The following is a 14,386-nucleotide window of genomic DNA, read 5'->3' on the forward strand; positions in this document are numbered from 1 at the left end:
GCAGAGCACCTTGGATGGTGACCAGCTTGGCTCTGTCAAACAGGTACCTGAGCATTGCCAGAGAATACATGTCTAGGAAGGTATAACAAGAAGCGAGATGGATGGCTCTTGGCTTTTCTGCTTCCTTCCCTGACAGAAACTGCAAAGAACCAGAAACTTGAGAGTTGCATGCACATAGACACACATGGGGGATTAACTCCAGTGTCCAAAAGGTACTTACAACTTGGTGCCACCTTCAAAGTTGCTAATAACAACATACACAGAAGTTCCATATGCAGTGACAACCACCTCACCATGATAAAAACTCTGATTTCAGACACAGAAGCACTCTTGATAAGAAGGAAATATGAGTATGACGAAACAAAGGATTTGGAAGACGACCAGATGTGCAGGGTTAACAGTGGAAAGGGGTAGAAGTGTGTCCTGGTTTTCAACTTAAGCAGACTGAAACATAAATGCACTGTTCCTTGCTTACCCAAGAGGTAAGCTTACCTTCCTTACCATATCTAGACCAGAGCTAGTCATGAGCAGTTCACCAGTTCTACCTGTTCAAGCATATGCAATTAAGAATTAACAGGAGACTTAATTAGAAAGTGTTATTTTATTCGTATCTTACAAAAGCAAAGCTTCACAACATGAACTACACTAGATATAGTCGAGTTATTTCAGAATTAACCTTGTAATCTGAAAACATTCACTACACAATAAAATTTATTTTACAACTCTAACGGGTTTCATTTTTGCATACAAAATATGCTCTTTACACTGAAATACATATTATTAACAAAGCAGGTACTTAGAAGCACATACACAAAGATTGCTCGATGAAAAATGCTTCAGCAGGGGATAGATTTCCTGCAGCAGAACATCCATTTGCTGTAGATTTTCAAAGAAGCTTAAAATTAATAGAAAACTTGCCAGTGAAGACTTCTAAATTACATTCCCTTCGTCAAAAAGAAACAAAAACCAAACAAGCAACCCCCCCCAAACATTCTGGAACAAAACAAATAGCAACAGATCATTTTGCTAGGAAACACTGTTGGAACGTGTCTTCCAGCACTGAGTTTTATGTTAAAATGCCAATCAACACTTTATGTCAAAATCCTCTTCATCTAAACATGTATCTGTGAAAAAAACAACTATTTTTCCCTATTAGCTGCTTCACAGTTGGTTTCAGTATTAACCAAGATAATATCCTACGATCTTCAGTCTAGTATCTGCATGTTCATTGGACTATTCAGTCTCACAATAAGTCTGTATTAAGAGTACTATAAATAGTGCATGTTAAAAATGTCAACAAATCCATAAAATAACCTATTACAACACAAAAACCCCACAAAGTTAATGTTTTGCAACTACAGAACTTAACAGAGTCAAGCTATGGAAAAATTTCATCTCATTCCCAAACTTCCCTGTTAATACAAGTTAAAATGCTAATTGTCACCTTATAATATAAGGATTTGGTTTTTAAAACAAAAACAAGGTAGTGCAGTGTAGCACATGGAGAACTCAATATGAAAAGTCCTACTAACCAAGGACTCGATCCCAGAATTCCTGACAAGCATCCCTCCTTGACTCAGCAAGGCCTGCTTGTACAAGGGAATCATCAGGATCATACTCTAAAACAATTTTCCAGTACTAATTCTGGTCATTAAATTATAATAAACAGTATGTACAAAATTGTGAAAAACTAATATGAAAAGACACCTTCCAATCCTACTCAGTAGACAGAAGGAAACAGATATAGTCAGGGTACTGTTTGGCACAACCGAACACACAGTATTATGCTGAAAATTTAAGAATCCTAGTCCAGAGGGTGACCCTCTCTGAAGGACTAGTCAGCAGGGATCCGCCCCGCAGGTCTGGTTGCAAATCAAGGGATGAACACCAAAGCCTGCTGCTGCCTAGAAACACCCCCTGCAAACAGGAGCTTGCACAAGGAAAGAAGGAAAAATATTTTTATCATTGTTCAACAGTTCATAGGTGTTCAAGCTCATTTTCTTTTCCTTAGGTACTTCAAAGCAGAAACAATGGTATTTAGTCAGCAGTATTAAAATACTTCTGAACAACAATTTGCAAGGTCTGAGGTTAGGGGTTTTTGGGGTGGGTTTTTTTTTTCCACCTTCCCCCCATAATAGAGGATCCCCTCCTAAATGAGGGCACCTTTTCAGTAAGATCATGCAGGCTTCCTCTTGCTAGCAGCTACCTCTATTAGTGACCTATCTATCCTCTTACCTGAAATTTCGTTCAGGGGCATCATGATTCAGAAGTCATTTTTCTAAATCGCCAAATCATTAGCCAACACAAAAAGAAAAGTCTGTAATGTTTACAGGCACTGCCAGTTAAAGTCCTAATGGGTCAGAAACCACGTAAATGGAATGGAAAGACGAAATCTCAAACATCTGTGCACATCGGAGTTAATCTCCCTACCAATACCAAGAGGGAGAAAGGCTGGAGCCACAAACCAAGGAGAACTTGGCTGTTGTGATCGGCATCATTCAGTCCTGGAAAGTGCTCCTTGGAGCACCCCCACTCCAGAAGTTTCCTTGGAGTTGCTAGAGCCTAGGAATAGAAGTTTGCTTCACCTATCAAAAGGCAAGGAAAGTGATCTCTATCAATTACTAATTGTAATGGTCTTCAACACTAACGTCTGTTGTTCTAATATTGTATTTTTACCAAATTTAGATTTTAGAATGTGTCAACACATGATCAAAAGAGAGCTATCATTTCTACATTACTCTCTGACTAGAACAGTCATGTTACAAAACCTGTATAGGAGCAGTAACTTCCAACTGGATTCCAGTTCAATCAACTTTTGTCCTTAAAATAAAGGACCCTCTATGTTTATGCACACAGAGTTGCAGTGTTGATTTTAAAATAAATTTTGAAAGTATAAAGCAATAAAGAGATATTTTGGAATTATAAAGAGTGTCACTATGAAAAATAGAAATTACATTCTGTTTTACAAATCCACTGAAAAGGATTTTGAACCAGGCCTGAAACCAAAGACATTTTTAAGAGTGATAGTGTGCTATCATTCATCTTCACTACATTGGAAGTACTTCAATGGCACATTTTTGACCTCATTACTACAAGACTACGTGCAGCCAAGAATCCAGTTCCTTCAGCTGGTTACTTAAGCACGGAAAATTCAACAGTAGGTAAGTTAGGTAGAGAGAAACATATTTGGTTTGAAAATTTCTAGTTCACTGAAGTCAAAATTACTTCTAAAGCTAAAATTCTCAGAAGGGTGGATTTTCCTGCGTTGATCTTACACTGAAGTCATTGTAAGTTTTTCTATTGGCTTCAGGAAGCTTTAGCTCCCATAACAATATACATTTGAATAAGCCAAACGTATGCTATTCAGATTCCAACCTCTGACTTGCAGAACATTAATAAAATCTTCCTGCATTTAACAAAACATATTTGCTGCCATAATCTGCGGATAGTAAAAGGGGAATATATAAGGGAAGCTTTAATTTGTCTCAAGTAAGACAAACTAAGGTAAAAGTGCATGTCTAAATACGGGAAAAGTAACAGTTCTTCACTTTTTTTTGAAACATTACAAATTCCTGTGTAGCACATTAAGAGCTTTTATTAATTTTTGCTAGGAAGTTTTATTTAGGTTTACATTAAAGTGCCTGTCCATTAGCCTAGGTGCTTCTAAAGTAAGATGTACAGTATAAAAAAAAAAAAAAACATGTGCAATGGACTTCATGTACATCTTTAGTTACTATTTGCCACCTACAATTATTAATCACAATGACTTCAAATGTAGTCAGCCGGTATTCCTTTCCCTGCTATATGAACAGTTCAGAAAACCCAGAAGCCCTTCCCCTTATTTCTAGCACACTGAACGGACAACAAATCCAGGGGAGAGGACAAGATAAACTGACTTCCAAGTTAGCCGAAGTTTACAATAAACTAGATTATACAACTTTCAAACATGCAGGCAACCTATCAGTTGTAGCTTGGCCCGAGATAAAACTGAACGAATGATTTTTAATTTGTAAACCTCTTGTTTGTTTCTACTAGAACTTCTATCAGCAAGACAGAAGTCTAATTGTGCAAATTTTAAATATCTGTACAAATTAGTTTAAGGCAGTTAAAAATCTCACGGAATATATATTAGTTCTACAAGGTCTTTATTATGACTGTTTAAAATTACCTCCTTTTAAAAAGAATGACACGTAAAATTTGATAAGCGTAGTTTAAAATAAGGTGTCATATTTAATTTTTCTTTTGTATAACTAGTGAATGACAAGCTTTTAACTCTTTTTTCCTACCAGAGTTTCATTCACAATAACCTGTTATCTTCTAGTTTTGTGATGAGCTTTAAAAATAATAGTTAAATTAGTGTTTGAACCCTAGCATGAAGAGTTTAGACTATACTAAGCAAAAACTTAAATTATTAACCTTCACCAGATTACAGCAAATTTTACATCAAGTTGAATTTGTATGTGAAAGTTGTTTCTGTTTGTTTTTCCCATTTGGAGTAGCTAGGTTTTTAAGGACAAGTATGTCTCCAAAGTAACCATATGTGTCATTGCATTAACCTTTCGTATTTTATGGTTAATATATTTTGTCTTGCCTAGTAAATAGTCTGATAATTGCAACCTACGTTTCAGGACATGCTCTGCTTCTACATTTGTAGAACATTTATTGGGATTAAGTGCAAGCAACTTAAATTTAGCAACCAAAGCATGTAAATGCATTCCAATTCTTACAGCACTCACTCAGCTTTTCTGAAAGGCTACATATAAAATAACAACTACATCTTACACAAAATTTCCCTGGCAAGTTTTACGACAACGCAGAAATAAATTTGCCTCCTTTGTCGAATTGATTAACGTGAAGATTCCTTATGGGCATGTGCAAGCTTTCCTTCAGCAAGTATGAAAAATATACTGTAATATGTTAAAAAACTAAAACAGTCAATGTTGACTATGTTGGCCTCTTGCAAAATGGCAAGCAAAGTCATACTTATTTTTACACTTACACCCACATATGTTGCACTGAAAAGGATTTTCAAATCCATGACATCCCATGTGAATAGTATAAAGGATATTGTCCGCAAAGTACATGTCACAGTGTTGGCAGTGATGCAGAAGCTGAGGGTCCTGAACCGGAAGGGTTGGAGCTGGAGTACTTGGTTGACTGTTACTTATGCTGGGAGTACTGGTGTGGGCACTGCGATCGCTGCTGGGACCTGCCACGGGGCTATAGTTCCGTTGATTGTGTGTAGGCCGAGGATCTGGGCTGGTTGGAGATGAACTTTGAGGAATATTTGCTGACACAGCTGAAACTACTGCAGGTGCAGCAGGCTGCTGTATCATGAAAGGCTTTTCATCTTGACAGGAAACAACGTCAGGAGAGGCTGGATTTTGGTTTTCAGGTGGCAAGCTAGATAACTGTCCAGCTAATGTAGAGAGCTGATTTAAAGGATTATCTACCATAAGGTCTTGTGGATCTCGTGGCAACCCACTGCTCTGGGTTGTTTTTGTCATGCTCTCATACGCTTCAGTCTGGATATTTGGGATTTCATGAGTGAAATCATTAAGGTAGTCTGGTTTCTGAACCACCATGGAAGGTGGACTCAAATTAATTAATGCTCTTCTGCTGTACCCTAAATTGCTGGTCTTCTTCTGCAAAACCCCCCACATTTTCTTGCTGCTTAGGGAAGACCTTGTACCCTTGACAGGCACCATTTTATGTTTGCGTCTGCGGTGGTGAGACAAGTTGCTTCTGTCACTGCAGCGAAAGGAACACAATTCACATTTGTATGGTTTTTCACCAGTATGCGATCGCATATGAGCTTCCAGATGACGTTCATAAGCTGATGCAAAGGGACATAAATGGCATCTGTGCGGCTTCTCACCTGGAAAATTACAACAGATTAACTGTAGCATCTCAGAGCGCTTGAAAAAGGCTTTTAACGGAACAGAAAGTAGCTAACTGGGAGCTGCTAATCTAACAGTTCAGCTTCAGAGTCATTGCTAGTCTTGAGTTTAGCTGGTTATTTGCTGGAAAAGTAAATTTAGACATCTCTGCCTCACCCAAGTGACAATAAGCATAAGAAAAAAAATGTGACCAGAATCAGCATAACAGATAACCTGACTAGGAATTGCAGCAATGATACCAAGGACTGAATGCAGTGATGTTTGTGCAGTGCTCTTAACTGGATCCAAACTCTACCTCACCTATAAAGCACATAAGCAGTTGGCTACAGGAATGTCTGCACCACCAAAATGTAATCATTCTTAATGGTAACTGTGTTTAAACATTGAGGGAGAGTATCCTTTCGATATCTTCCAAACACTCCTAGTTTTAAACATCCTGGAACTATTATCTAAATAACCCACGTACACATGCATCCACTCAAGAACTGAATTTTGAAAAAGGATCCTATGGCTTAAGAGTTATTAAAGAAAACAAAAGCCAGCTAAGCCCTGGACAACTGTGTGCTCTCTCAGACATGATAATACCAGCTATTCTCCTTTCTGATAGGTAGAACTTTCCTCTTCTAATAAATGATATTTAGAGATAATAACATTAACGCTTTTAAAAGTACTTAGAAAACTTTCAAACGTAATTACAGGCCAACACATTTGTAACATAATACTTCGGGACTTTTGATTTTCCTTTCATAGACTGATCTTTTAGGAGCTTTTAGATCCAGGTCTGCAATGTCAGAAATGCCTAAAGGATTTGATGCATGTTCAGGTGCTGAAATAAAACATTGTCTTATCTTCCTATCTAGAATGCCAGGTCAATTTCTAAATCACCGTTAAGCAACCGATTCTCTTGCCACACAGCACGACAAACTCCAAAAAAATGTGAGTGGGCTCCTTCTCTTCAGCCCTTTTTTTTTTTTTGAAGTATTTTCTACTATTTTAAATACAGGGCAATACATCTGTTTTTTGGCTTTCAAAACCCATCTACAACAACTGTAAAACCCAGAGACTGAAGGGAGCAAGGGCCACTATTACACTGCAAGCACTGTACAGGCCCCATAAGATGGCACGTGACCAACGCAGCAAGCGCTTCCCGTGTGGAGCATGCTACAGTTTGGAACCACAATCTGGGATACTGAATAGGAGATTTTTCTTTTTTCCTACATCACTGGCTCTTCAAGAGGAAAGCAAGCAATTTTTGTGCTGCCTCTAGGTACCTTATTTGCACCAACTGAAACCATGATTTCTCCATAAGCATATAAATGTATTCAGATAGATATGTATGTGTTAAGATCTGGAGATTTGGTACAAACAATGACATAAAAAGGCTGGCAAACTCCCTGCATTCACAAAGAATTTGTCAATCTGAATGGGCTAATTTCATTCTAAACTGGTTACACAGAGATAAAGATTTGCATCCCATGTTGCACACCCTTAATACACCACAGCTGATGAACTACTAATTATACTGCTGTCAGACTCAGCATGAAGTTAATTCTGCAGTAAGTTGCACTTGATAATGGTTGCGTGATCGTGCCTGGGTCATAATTACTTTGGCAGATACCTTGCTGCACTTGCATGTTATCCAGGATGCATTACCTGTTTACTTACATTGCTCTGAGGCTACTAGGCAGCTATCACTTCCCTATTTTAATGCTGTTTCAGTCACTCTGAGCCTTCCTAGTCCGTGCAATCCATCTCTTGGCCCCTTGCACGCTTCCCCACTATGCTTCTGAGCAAAACTACACTCAGGTCTTGGATGTCCTTGTCCTTAAGTGGAAAAAAAACAAGAAAAAAAAAAACCACACCAAAAAAACCCTTCCTTGTTCTGGAGTCCTCTGTCTCTGTACAAAGAAACAAAGTGGGGCTTTCTGAAGAGCCATTAAGTTAATGGCAAAATGGTGTTGCCGTCAGGACACCACGCAGTGTGTATTAAAATTAAGGATATGAAACGTATTGTAAAAAGGCAAAGGGGAAACTATACAGAAAACCAAATAAGCCTCTGACAGCCTGAGATACTTGTCTATATTATAAAGCTGAACAGATTGCTATAGGGAAATGAACTGTTATCATTGTACAGTTATTGGTATTTCATTAGGCATCAGGCATGTTTGAACCAGTAACCTGGCTACAAAGCATTCACTGTGTGAAGGTGTGTCCAAATTGCTGAAGCTCTTTGGTAGACGATAGGCTGACACCCCCTGTAGCCCTCTCTCACTGCTAGTTAGCTTTTTGAAAATGGAAATAATTCAGACTGCATGATTTTGCAGTAGAGCGATGTGTGCCTTCGATATGGCTACCTTTTCCTAGCACCTTTGTGAAAGTTTCTTTGATCAAATGAGCCATGCATATACCCTCTGATAACAGGAATACCTGCAGCTGCATTGAGACAATAGTCACCCCACATGTAAAGCTCTCTTCTTCTGGTATAGTGCTAACAATACCATATACTGCGACCATGTGAAACGACTCAAAACGTTAGTCAAGGCACAAACCCCAAGTATTATGCTTTGCCCTAAAAATTGAGTTTGTGTAGCTCATGGAAAGTTTGCTTCTGAATAATGACCACTGGGTCAGAGATTTTTGAGGATGTTTCTTAGCATCCCAATTCTTGGTTGGAATCCTTCTTGCTTTTGTATATATTATGTTGCAACCATGCTGAAATGGTCATAATCTGCACCAGGAATTGTTCTGCTACCTCTAGCCACTTAGTAACCTCTACTCCCTAAAGTAGCAGCAGGATAAGAAAGCATTCTGAAAACACAAAAGAACTGTTAACCTAAGATCTGAGAGTATAAGAAAGGTAGGCAACTTCCTACAGTAAGAGAAGGAATGCTGACACTATACCAATACCTACATTTTGATACTTAAAGGCGGAAGATTTGATTTTTTGCTCTCTAGTATGGCTATAATTTATGACATTTGGCATTAAGTAACAACACGTTATTTCAGTCATTCTGTTTGAGAAACCCCATGTGCACCAAAGTCATTAAAAACTTCTCAAGAATCAGCAAACGCACAATACCAACTTCTTCGAGTAGTAATTTATGTCTCCCATCACAGCTCTAGCAGTCCATCTGCTCATGTTGACAACTGGCGAGTAGTAACTGTGGGCTTGGGGATGCAAGTTTTTAGATGGCAATAGCTGTAGGCTACTGAAAAGACATGGAATTTTAAAGTTGATGTTACTTCTGCACCTTTAAGTACCTTTTAAAAATGAACTGTGTAAGTCTGCAGTAGTTTCTCCCACTACTGCATCACCCTCATTTCACAAGCTCAGAAATAGCACTGCGCAGAGTAAAGCTGTTAAAAAGAAAAGATCTCTCATTATTCACATACCATATGAGGCAAATGGTAGGTGAAGCTGTAACTGCTTTATGAAAAACTAGACAAAAATAATGCTCCAAAGCACACCGCTGCTTTGCAGATCTACAGCAAGCCATGGCATTAACGCTGTGTCAAATGCAGGTCCACAAGCCACAGTACTTTATCCACTATTGGATCTACACAAAATTTCCACTGAGAATCTGAAAACAGCAACAGCTACACACAGAGGTAGCTCACGGTAGCACAAGAGAAGAATTTACAAGATCTTCAGAGTCTAAACCTCAGAACTCTTTGATTTCTAGTTGGTTGCCATTTTCTATCCTGTTATGCCTTGTCAAAACAAGCCAACACTGCAGGGCCAGCGCAAGGAGCACTGACTTCCCCAAAATACATCCTGGGAGTTACTGTGTAGAAACAATGGTTCACAGCAAAGCAAGCATCTGATTAACAATAACCATACCTGAAGAGAGCTACAATTACATCCAAGTTACAACAATGCATTTCCTTCAAAGGGAGTCCCAGAAGGCCACTTGCCCAAGACCACTGAAATGATACGCTTAAAAGTTTTGGGACAGTCCATACCAGACTGGACATCTGTAGAAACTTCCATTCTTTGCAGAATACAATTTTTCTTATTACTCTAGTTAACAGCCATAAAGTCTTCTGTATTGGTGTAATACACTGGGCAGGCACCAAAGTCAGACTTCACAAGGACCTTTCATTTGTTTTCTCTCATTTGCCAAGAAGTCAGAGCTGACTTCATGAACAGTTTAGGATATTCTAACCTTTACAAAGAGTTTTGCTTTTCAGCTTTATAAACCCAACAGTGGCAAATGCTCTTAAAGAAGCCACAGTAAGTATTTTTTCTTTTCATTACTGTTATTAATCACTTATTTGACGATATGCCTTCACATTTGAATATTCTACCAATACGAAAACTTTATTCTTATTACTATGTTTTATACTTCCACGTCTAGAATGTTGTGCAAAACAGTAGTATTTTCATAGCTAAACAACAGAGGAGAAGCAGCCCCTATAAATCTCCACACGGCAACATGTACATTTTTCACTTTTCTGATTAGCAAGGAAAAACTAAAAGTTACATTTAGAGCCCTTCAATTTACACTGATGCTTTCATGCTAAACTTTACTCCCATATATAGTTACTCCAAATTCAATAGTTGCAATAATAAATGTAAGTAGAAATTTGCATAATTTAAATAGGTACAGGGCACACCCTTAAAAAACCAGTCTATTAAAAAAACCCAAACGGTTCTAATTGTTGAGTAACTCTAAGAACTATCACACTGCTTGAAGATGCCAACTCCTCACTTGCAAATCATACCATTGAGTTAGTATCACAATGCCTCACAGCAAAGTACTGCAGAATACTTCATACCTGTATGAATTCTGATATGCTCTATAAGCCGTGCTGTTCCTTTGCTGGCATAGTTGCAGTATCGACACTTTAACTTTCCATCAAATGTCCTTTCAAACCCATCCACTAACATTCCTGAGTTCTCATCCAGTGAAACTTCAACAGAAGGATGATCCAGACCATTCTGATCACCTTCTGTCCCAGCTGTGAATAACGCAAGAGATTTCAGTCAAGCATCAGTGGGATACTATCTATTTTGCTGTGAGATTGTGCCAAATAACTTTTGCTTCTCTATGCCCTTGGTCTTTAAATACACAGAACTATAAAAACATACCATGATTAAAACAAAGGTACATACGTATCTTTTGTGATGTGAAAACGACTATCAGAGATGCTTCCATACAATTGTAGTAGTCTCCATAATTATCTGGAATGTAAACAATGCAGTCATTCTCAAAAAAATAAAATTTGATAGCACTGAAATTAGCTTACCTCCCTGAAGAGTCTCTGCTTCCTTATCTCCACTAACTGATCCAGAAATCATATTTACATGGTGAGTCTGCTGTGTAAGATATTCCTGAAAATCTTTTACAAAGTCCAAAGGTTCTGGCTTCTTTTCACCCATATTCCCTCTTTATGTTTACAACCACTTGTGCCTAGAAGGAAAAATATTTTCAGAACACAAGTGTCATTGAATTTGAATGCATTCATTAAAAAAAAATTTAAAACCTTGTTTTTAAGTGAAGGATTACTTTTATCATACAGCATGAATCGATGCACAAATTGATAACCATAAGAATATTCTTTTTAGAATTTTTAACTCATTAAAGATCACCAAATACATATGACTGGGGAAATGGATTTCAGCAACAGTAACATAAGGACAGTATCAAATGGGATAAAATGACATAATAATCAAAATCAAAATCAACTTGTCTTTTTTTTTTTTTTTTTTAAATGGATCATACCTGAATTTCAGTTCCCTGTTAAGTAGCAAACATGCTCCAAAAGGTACTCCCAACAGGTCAGACAGAAAGCACAGAGCACAGCTTCTCCACTTTCCCTGGAAGAAAAAAAAGGAAACATATGTCCATTGCTCTTCCCAACCCCCGTGAGTTGTAAGAAAGAAACTTGAAAAAAATATGTATGTTTTGAAAGACAGATTCTAACACTCTACTGCTCTAAGTTTTATTAAAAAAATTACACTTCCAGCAAAAACTTTTCAAAGACTGCACCCACTCCTTCATCTATCTCACTGAAAGACAGTTCTATCTCACTGATCATTTGAACAGTTCCTCTGGTGAACATGTGGCTTCAAAAAATCGCAGAGCTGGCTAAGTCAGTTACAGTAACTGTAATGTTGGGAAACCAAGTGAATGTCGCTGATCAGCAAAAATGGAAAGAAGCCTTATAGAAAGCAGTATTTCATAGTTCTCCCAAAATTTTAGTTTCCTATCCTGCATAAAACTCTTAATCCATTTCATTATTTTGCATTGAAATAATAAAATTATTCATTAGAAGTCATTGGTCATGGTTTTCTGGGACTGTAAATGACAAACCTCTAGAGTCTCAATTTGCAATGAATTTGTGAAGACAGAATTTAGGATTCAGTTGGAAAGAGTACAATGAGTCAGTCACATTACTATTCTGCTGATTATAATCAGAAATAATTTATAATGCTACATTTTCAGTATCTTTTCATTTTCCAATAGCTACTAAACAAGGCATCAGGTGACCGACAAAAACTCAAGTCCTGAGTTCAAGACCACATTTAAACACATCCTCCTGTATTTTCAAAGTTATTTACAAGTGTTAGGTCATTTCTGGCATCCAGATGAGTATGTTCTTTCACATCATACCTAACTGTGCTCAACTACTATTATTATTAGCACCATTAAGTTAGTTTTCAACACATCTTCACATATCAATTTTGCCTACCCTCTTTCAGGTGTCATCAGCCTCGTGTAGGCTTAAGTTAATTTGTATTCCATTTGTTGGTGTCTCCTGCAATAAAACAAAGATACCAGGATATGAATTAAAGATATGGAAGTGAAAAACAGAACAATGTAATGTAAAGTCCTGACCAGGCCAACTTTTGCCAAATTATAATAATAAAAAAAACCAATTTAAAATTAAACCATTCTAAATGTTGAATGGTTCAACATGAAACAACGTTAAAGGTCCATATTTTCACAGAAGAATCCATATATCCCTTTGTGTAAGGCACAAAAACTTATTTGATCAATTACTTTTATAATGACATTTAATTTTTAAAGAAAATTACAGAAAATTTTAAAAATCTGATTGGGGAAAAGACGTTATTTTGGTGATCAACTGCATAAAACTTCCTTTCTCTTCCTCATCGATTCAATTTGAAAACATTCATCCTTTTTTTTTATGTCAATGTAGGTGAGTCACCACAATTTAAGCACTGCCTCAAACCTCTATATTTGTGTGCACAAAAGAACCTTTTGTGATTTTACGTGGTATTTTTTATAGGTATACAACCAGCTGTTCTCCTTTTCAGGGAAGAAGGATACAGATCAGATGCTTGCTATGTCACTACTGCAAACTAATAAATGCAATTCTAATTATTAGAAACCTGAGCAGACCAGCTCACGTTTCAGGCACTCAAATGGGCTGATCACACCAGATGTTCCTCAAGTTCTACTTACACAGAATGTTTTCTGCATAGACAACTACATCTTCTCCAGCTTTGTACACTGACGGGTAGAATACCGGTTATTCGTTTTCTACACGGGCTCAACTGCTGGATTTAACACCAGTTACAGTGCTGATGTGTACTAAGTTTATTGTCTAAGAAGTGCCATAGGATGTGCTAGGATGAAAGGCGTTACAAATATTTTGCCTAGAGAATTATACTAAAGAAAATAATTCAGAGTAAAACCAGTAGTTTAACACACACAGTAAGAACTCATACCGCAGTAATTATAAGAGAATAAAATGACTACAAGCACATGTATGCACCCTGTTTTCTTTTAAGGAATTAAGGAAAAAAAAAAGGGGGGGGGGCGGGCATGTCTCTGCCCCGGTCTCACGTTTTCCACTTCAAATTAAAATAACGAAGAGGAAGGATCCCAAACTCTATCCAAGCCCTTCCTGCTCCTTCTGAAGGAGTTTTCTGCGTGGGAAGGGGAAGAGGAATCGCAGCGTTGGCGGTTGCCGGGCCGAGCCCCGCGACCTGTCATCAGCCACGGAAAATCGCCGGTTGCTCCGCCACTCCCTTTCCACGCCAGACCGCGTACGAACACCCCCGCGCTTCCTCCACCTTTCTCCGACCCACGCCGCCTTCACGCGTGGGCGGGAAGCCACACGGTCACGGGTCGTTCGTCGTCGCCCCCCCGGCTTCAAAACAAGTGGGAAGCCGAGGGGCTGCACCGGCAGCACGGCTCTCCTCACCCGCCCGAACCGACAGCAGCCTCCCCCGGCGAGGCGCTCCCGCCGCCCGCCCGTCCCCCTCACGCTAAAGGGAGGCCCCAGCGGGGACGCCGCGGGGCGGGCAGAGCGTGTCACGGCTGCCGCTGCCACCGCCCCGGGGAAGGAGGGGAGGATTGCGGGTCGCGCTGCCGCCGAGCTACCCCTCTACGGCGTCGGGGCGAAGAAGGAGAGGGCAACGACTCACCGCCGCCACCCCGCGCCGCGGCCGCCGCCCGTTGCCGCCGCCGCTGCCGCCATGTTTGTTGTGCCTCCCGCGGCCCGGCCCGGCC

At 39.0% G+C, this 14,386-nt stretch overlaps 1 protein-coding gene across 3 annotated transcripts; it reads right to left on the reverse strand.

Moving 5' to 3' along the window:
- Positions 1-586: 586 nt before the first annotated feature.
- On the reverse strand, positions 587-14,386 carry IKZF5 (IKAROS family zinc finger 5). Of its 3 annotated transcripts, none has more exons than XM_052798522.1 (6): positions 14,302-14,386; positions 12,597-12,662; positions 11,627-11,721; positions 11,151-11,314; positions 10,680-10,862; positions 587-5,878 (listed from the first exon to the last, which is right to left on the reverse strand). In XM_052798522.1, the coding sequence occupies exons 4-6, from the start codon at positions 11,281-11,283 to the stop codon at positions 4,935-4,937; spliced, it is 1,260 nt and encodes a 419-aa protein (XP_052654482.1). In that variant the 5' UTR covers positions 11,284-11,314; positions 11,627-11,721; positions 12,597-12,662; positions 14,302-14,386; the 3' UTR covers positions 587-4,934. The 3 variants fall into 3 exon arrangements, with proteins under 3 accessions (XP_052654482.1, XP_052654483.1, XP_052654484.1); XM_052798523.1 differs by lacking the exon at positions 14,302-14,386 and adding an exon at positions 13,948-14,156; XM_052798524.1 differs by lacking the exon at positions 14,302-14,386 and adding an exon at positions 13,334-13,569.

The sequence above is a fragment of the Harpia harpyja genome, chromosome 10, assembly GCF_026419915.1.
Source record: "Harpia harpyja isolate bHarHar1 chromosome 10, bHarHar1 primary haplotype, whole genome shotgun sequence".
NCBI classification, from domain to species: domain Eukaryota; kingdom Metazoa; phylum Chordata; class Aves; order Accipitriformes; family Accipitridae; genus Harpia; species Harpia harpyja.

Bases quoted from the DNA above. Each gene is read 5' to 3' on its own strand.
- IKZF5 (XM_052798522.1), bottom strand. From the start codon at position 11,283: ATGGGTGAAAAGAAGCCAGAACCTTTGGACTTTGTAAAAGATTTTCAG. The intron at 10,863-11,150 runs GTAAGCTAATTT...CGTTATTCACAG, and splicing joins AGCAGAGACTCTTCAGGGAG to CTGGGACAGAAGGTGATCAG. The intron at 5,879-10,679 runs GTATGAAGTATT...GTAATTTTCCAG, and splicing joins GCATATCAGAATTCATACAG to GTGAGAAGCCGCACAGATGC.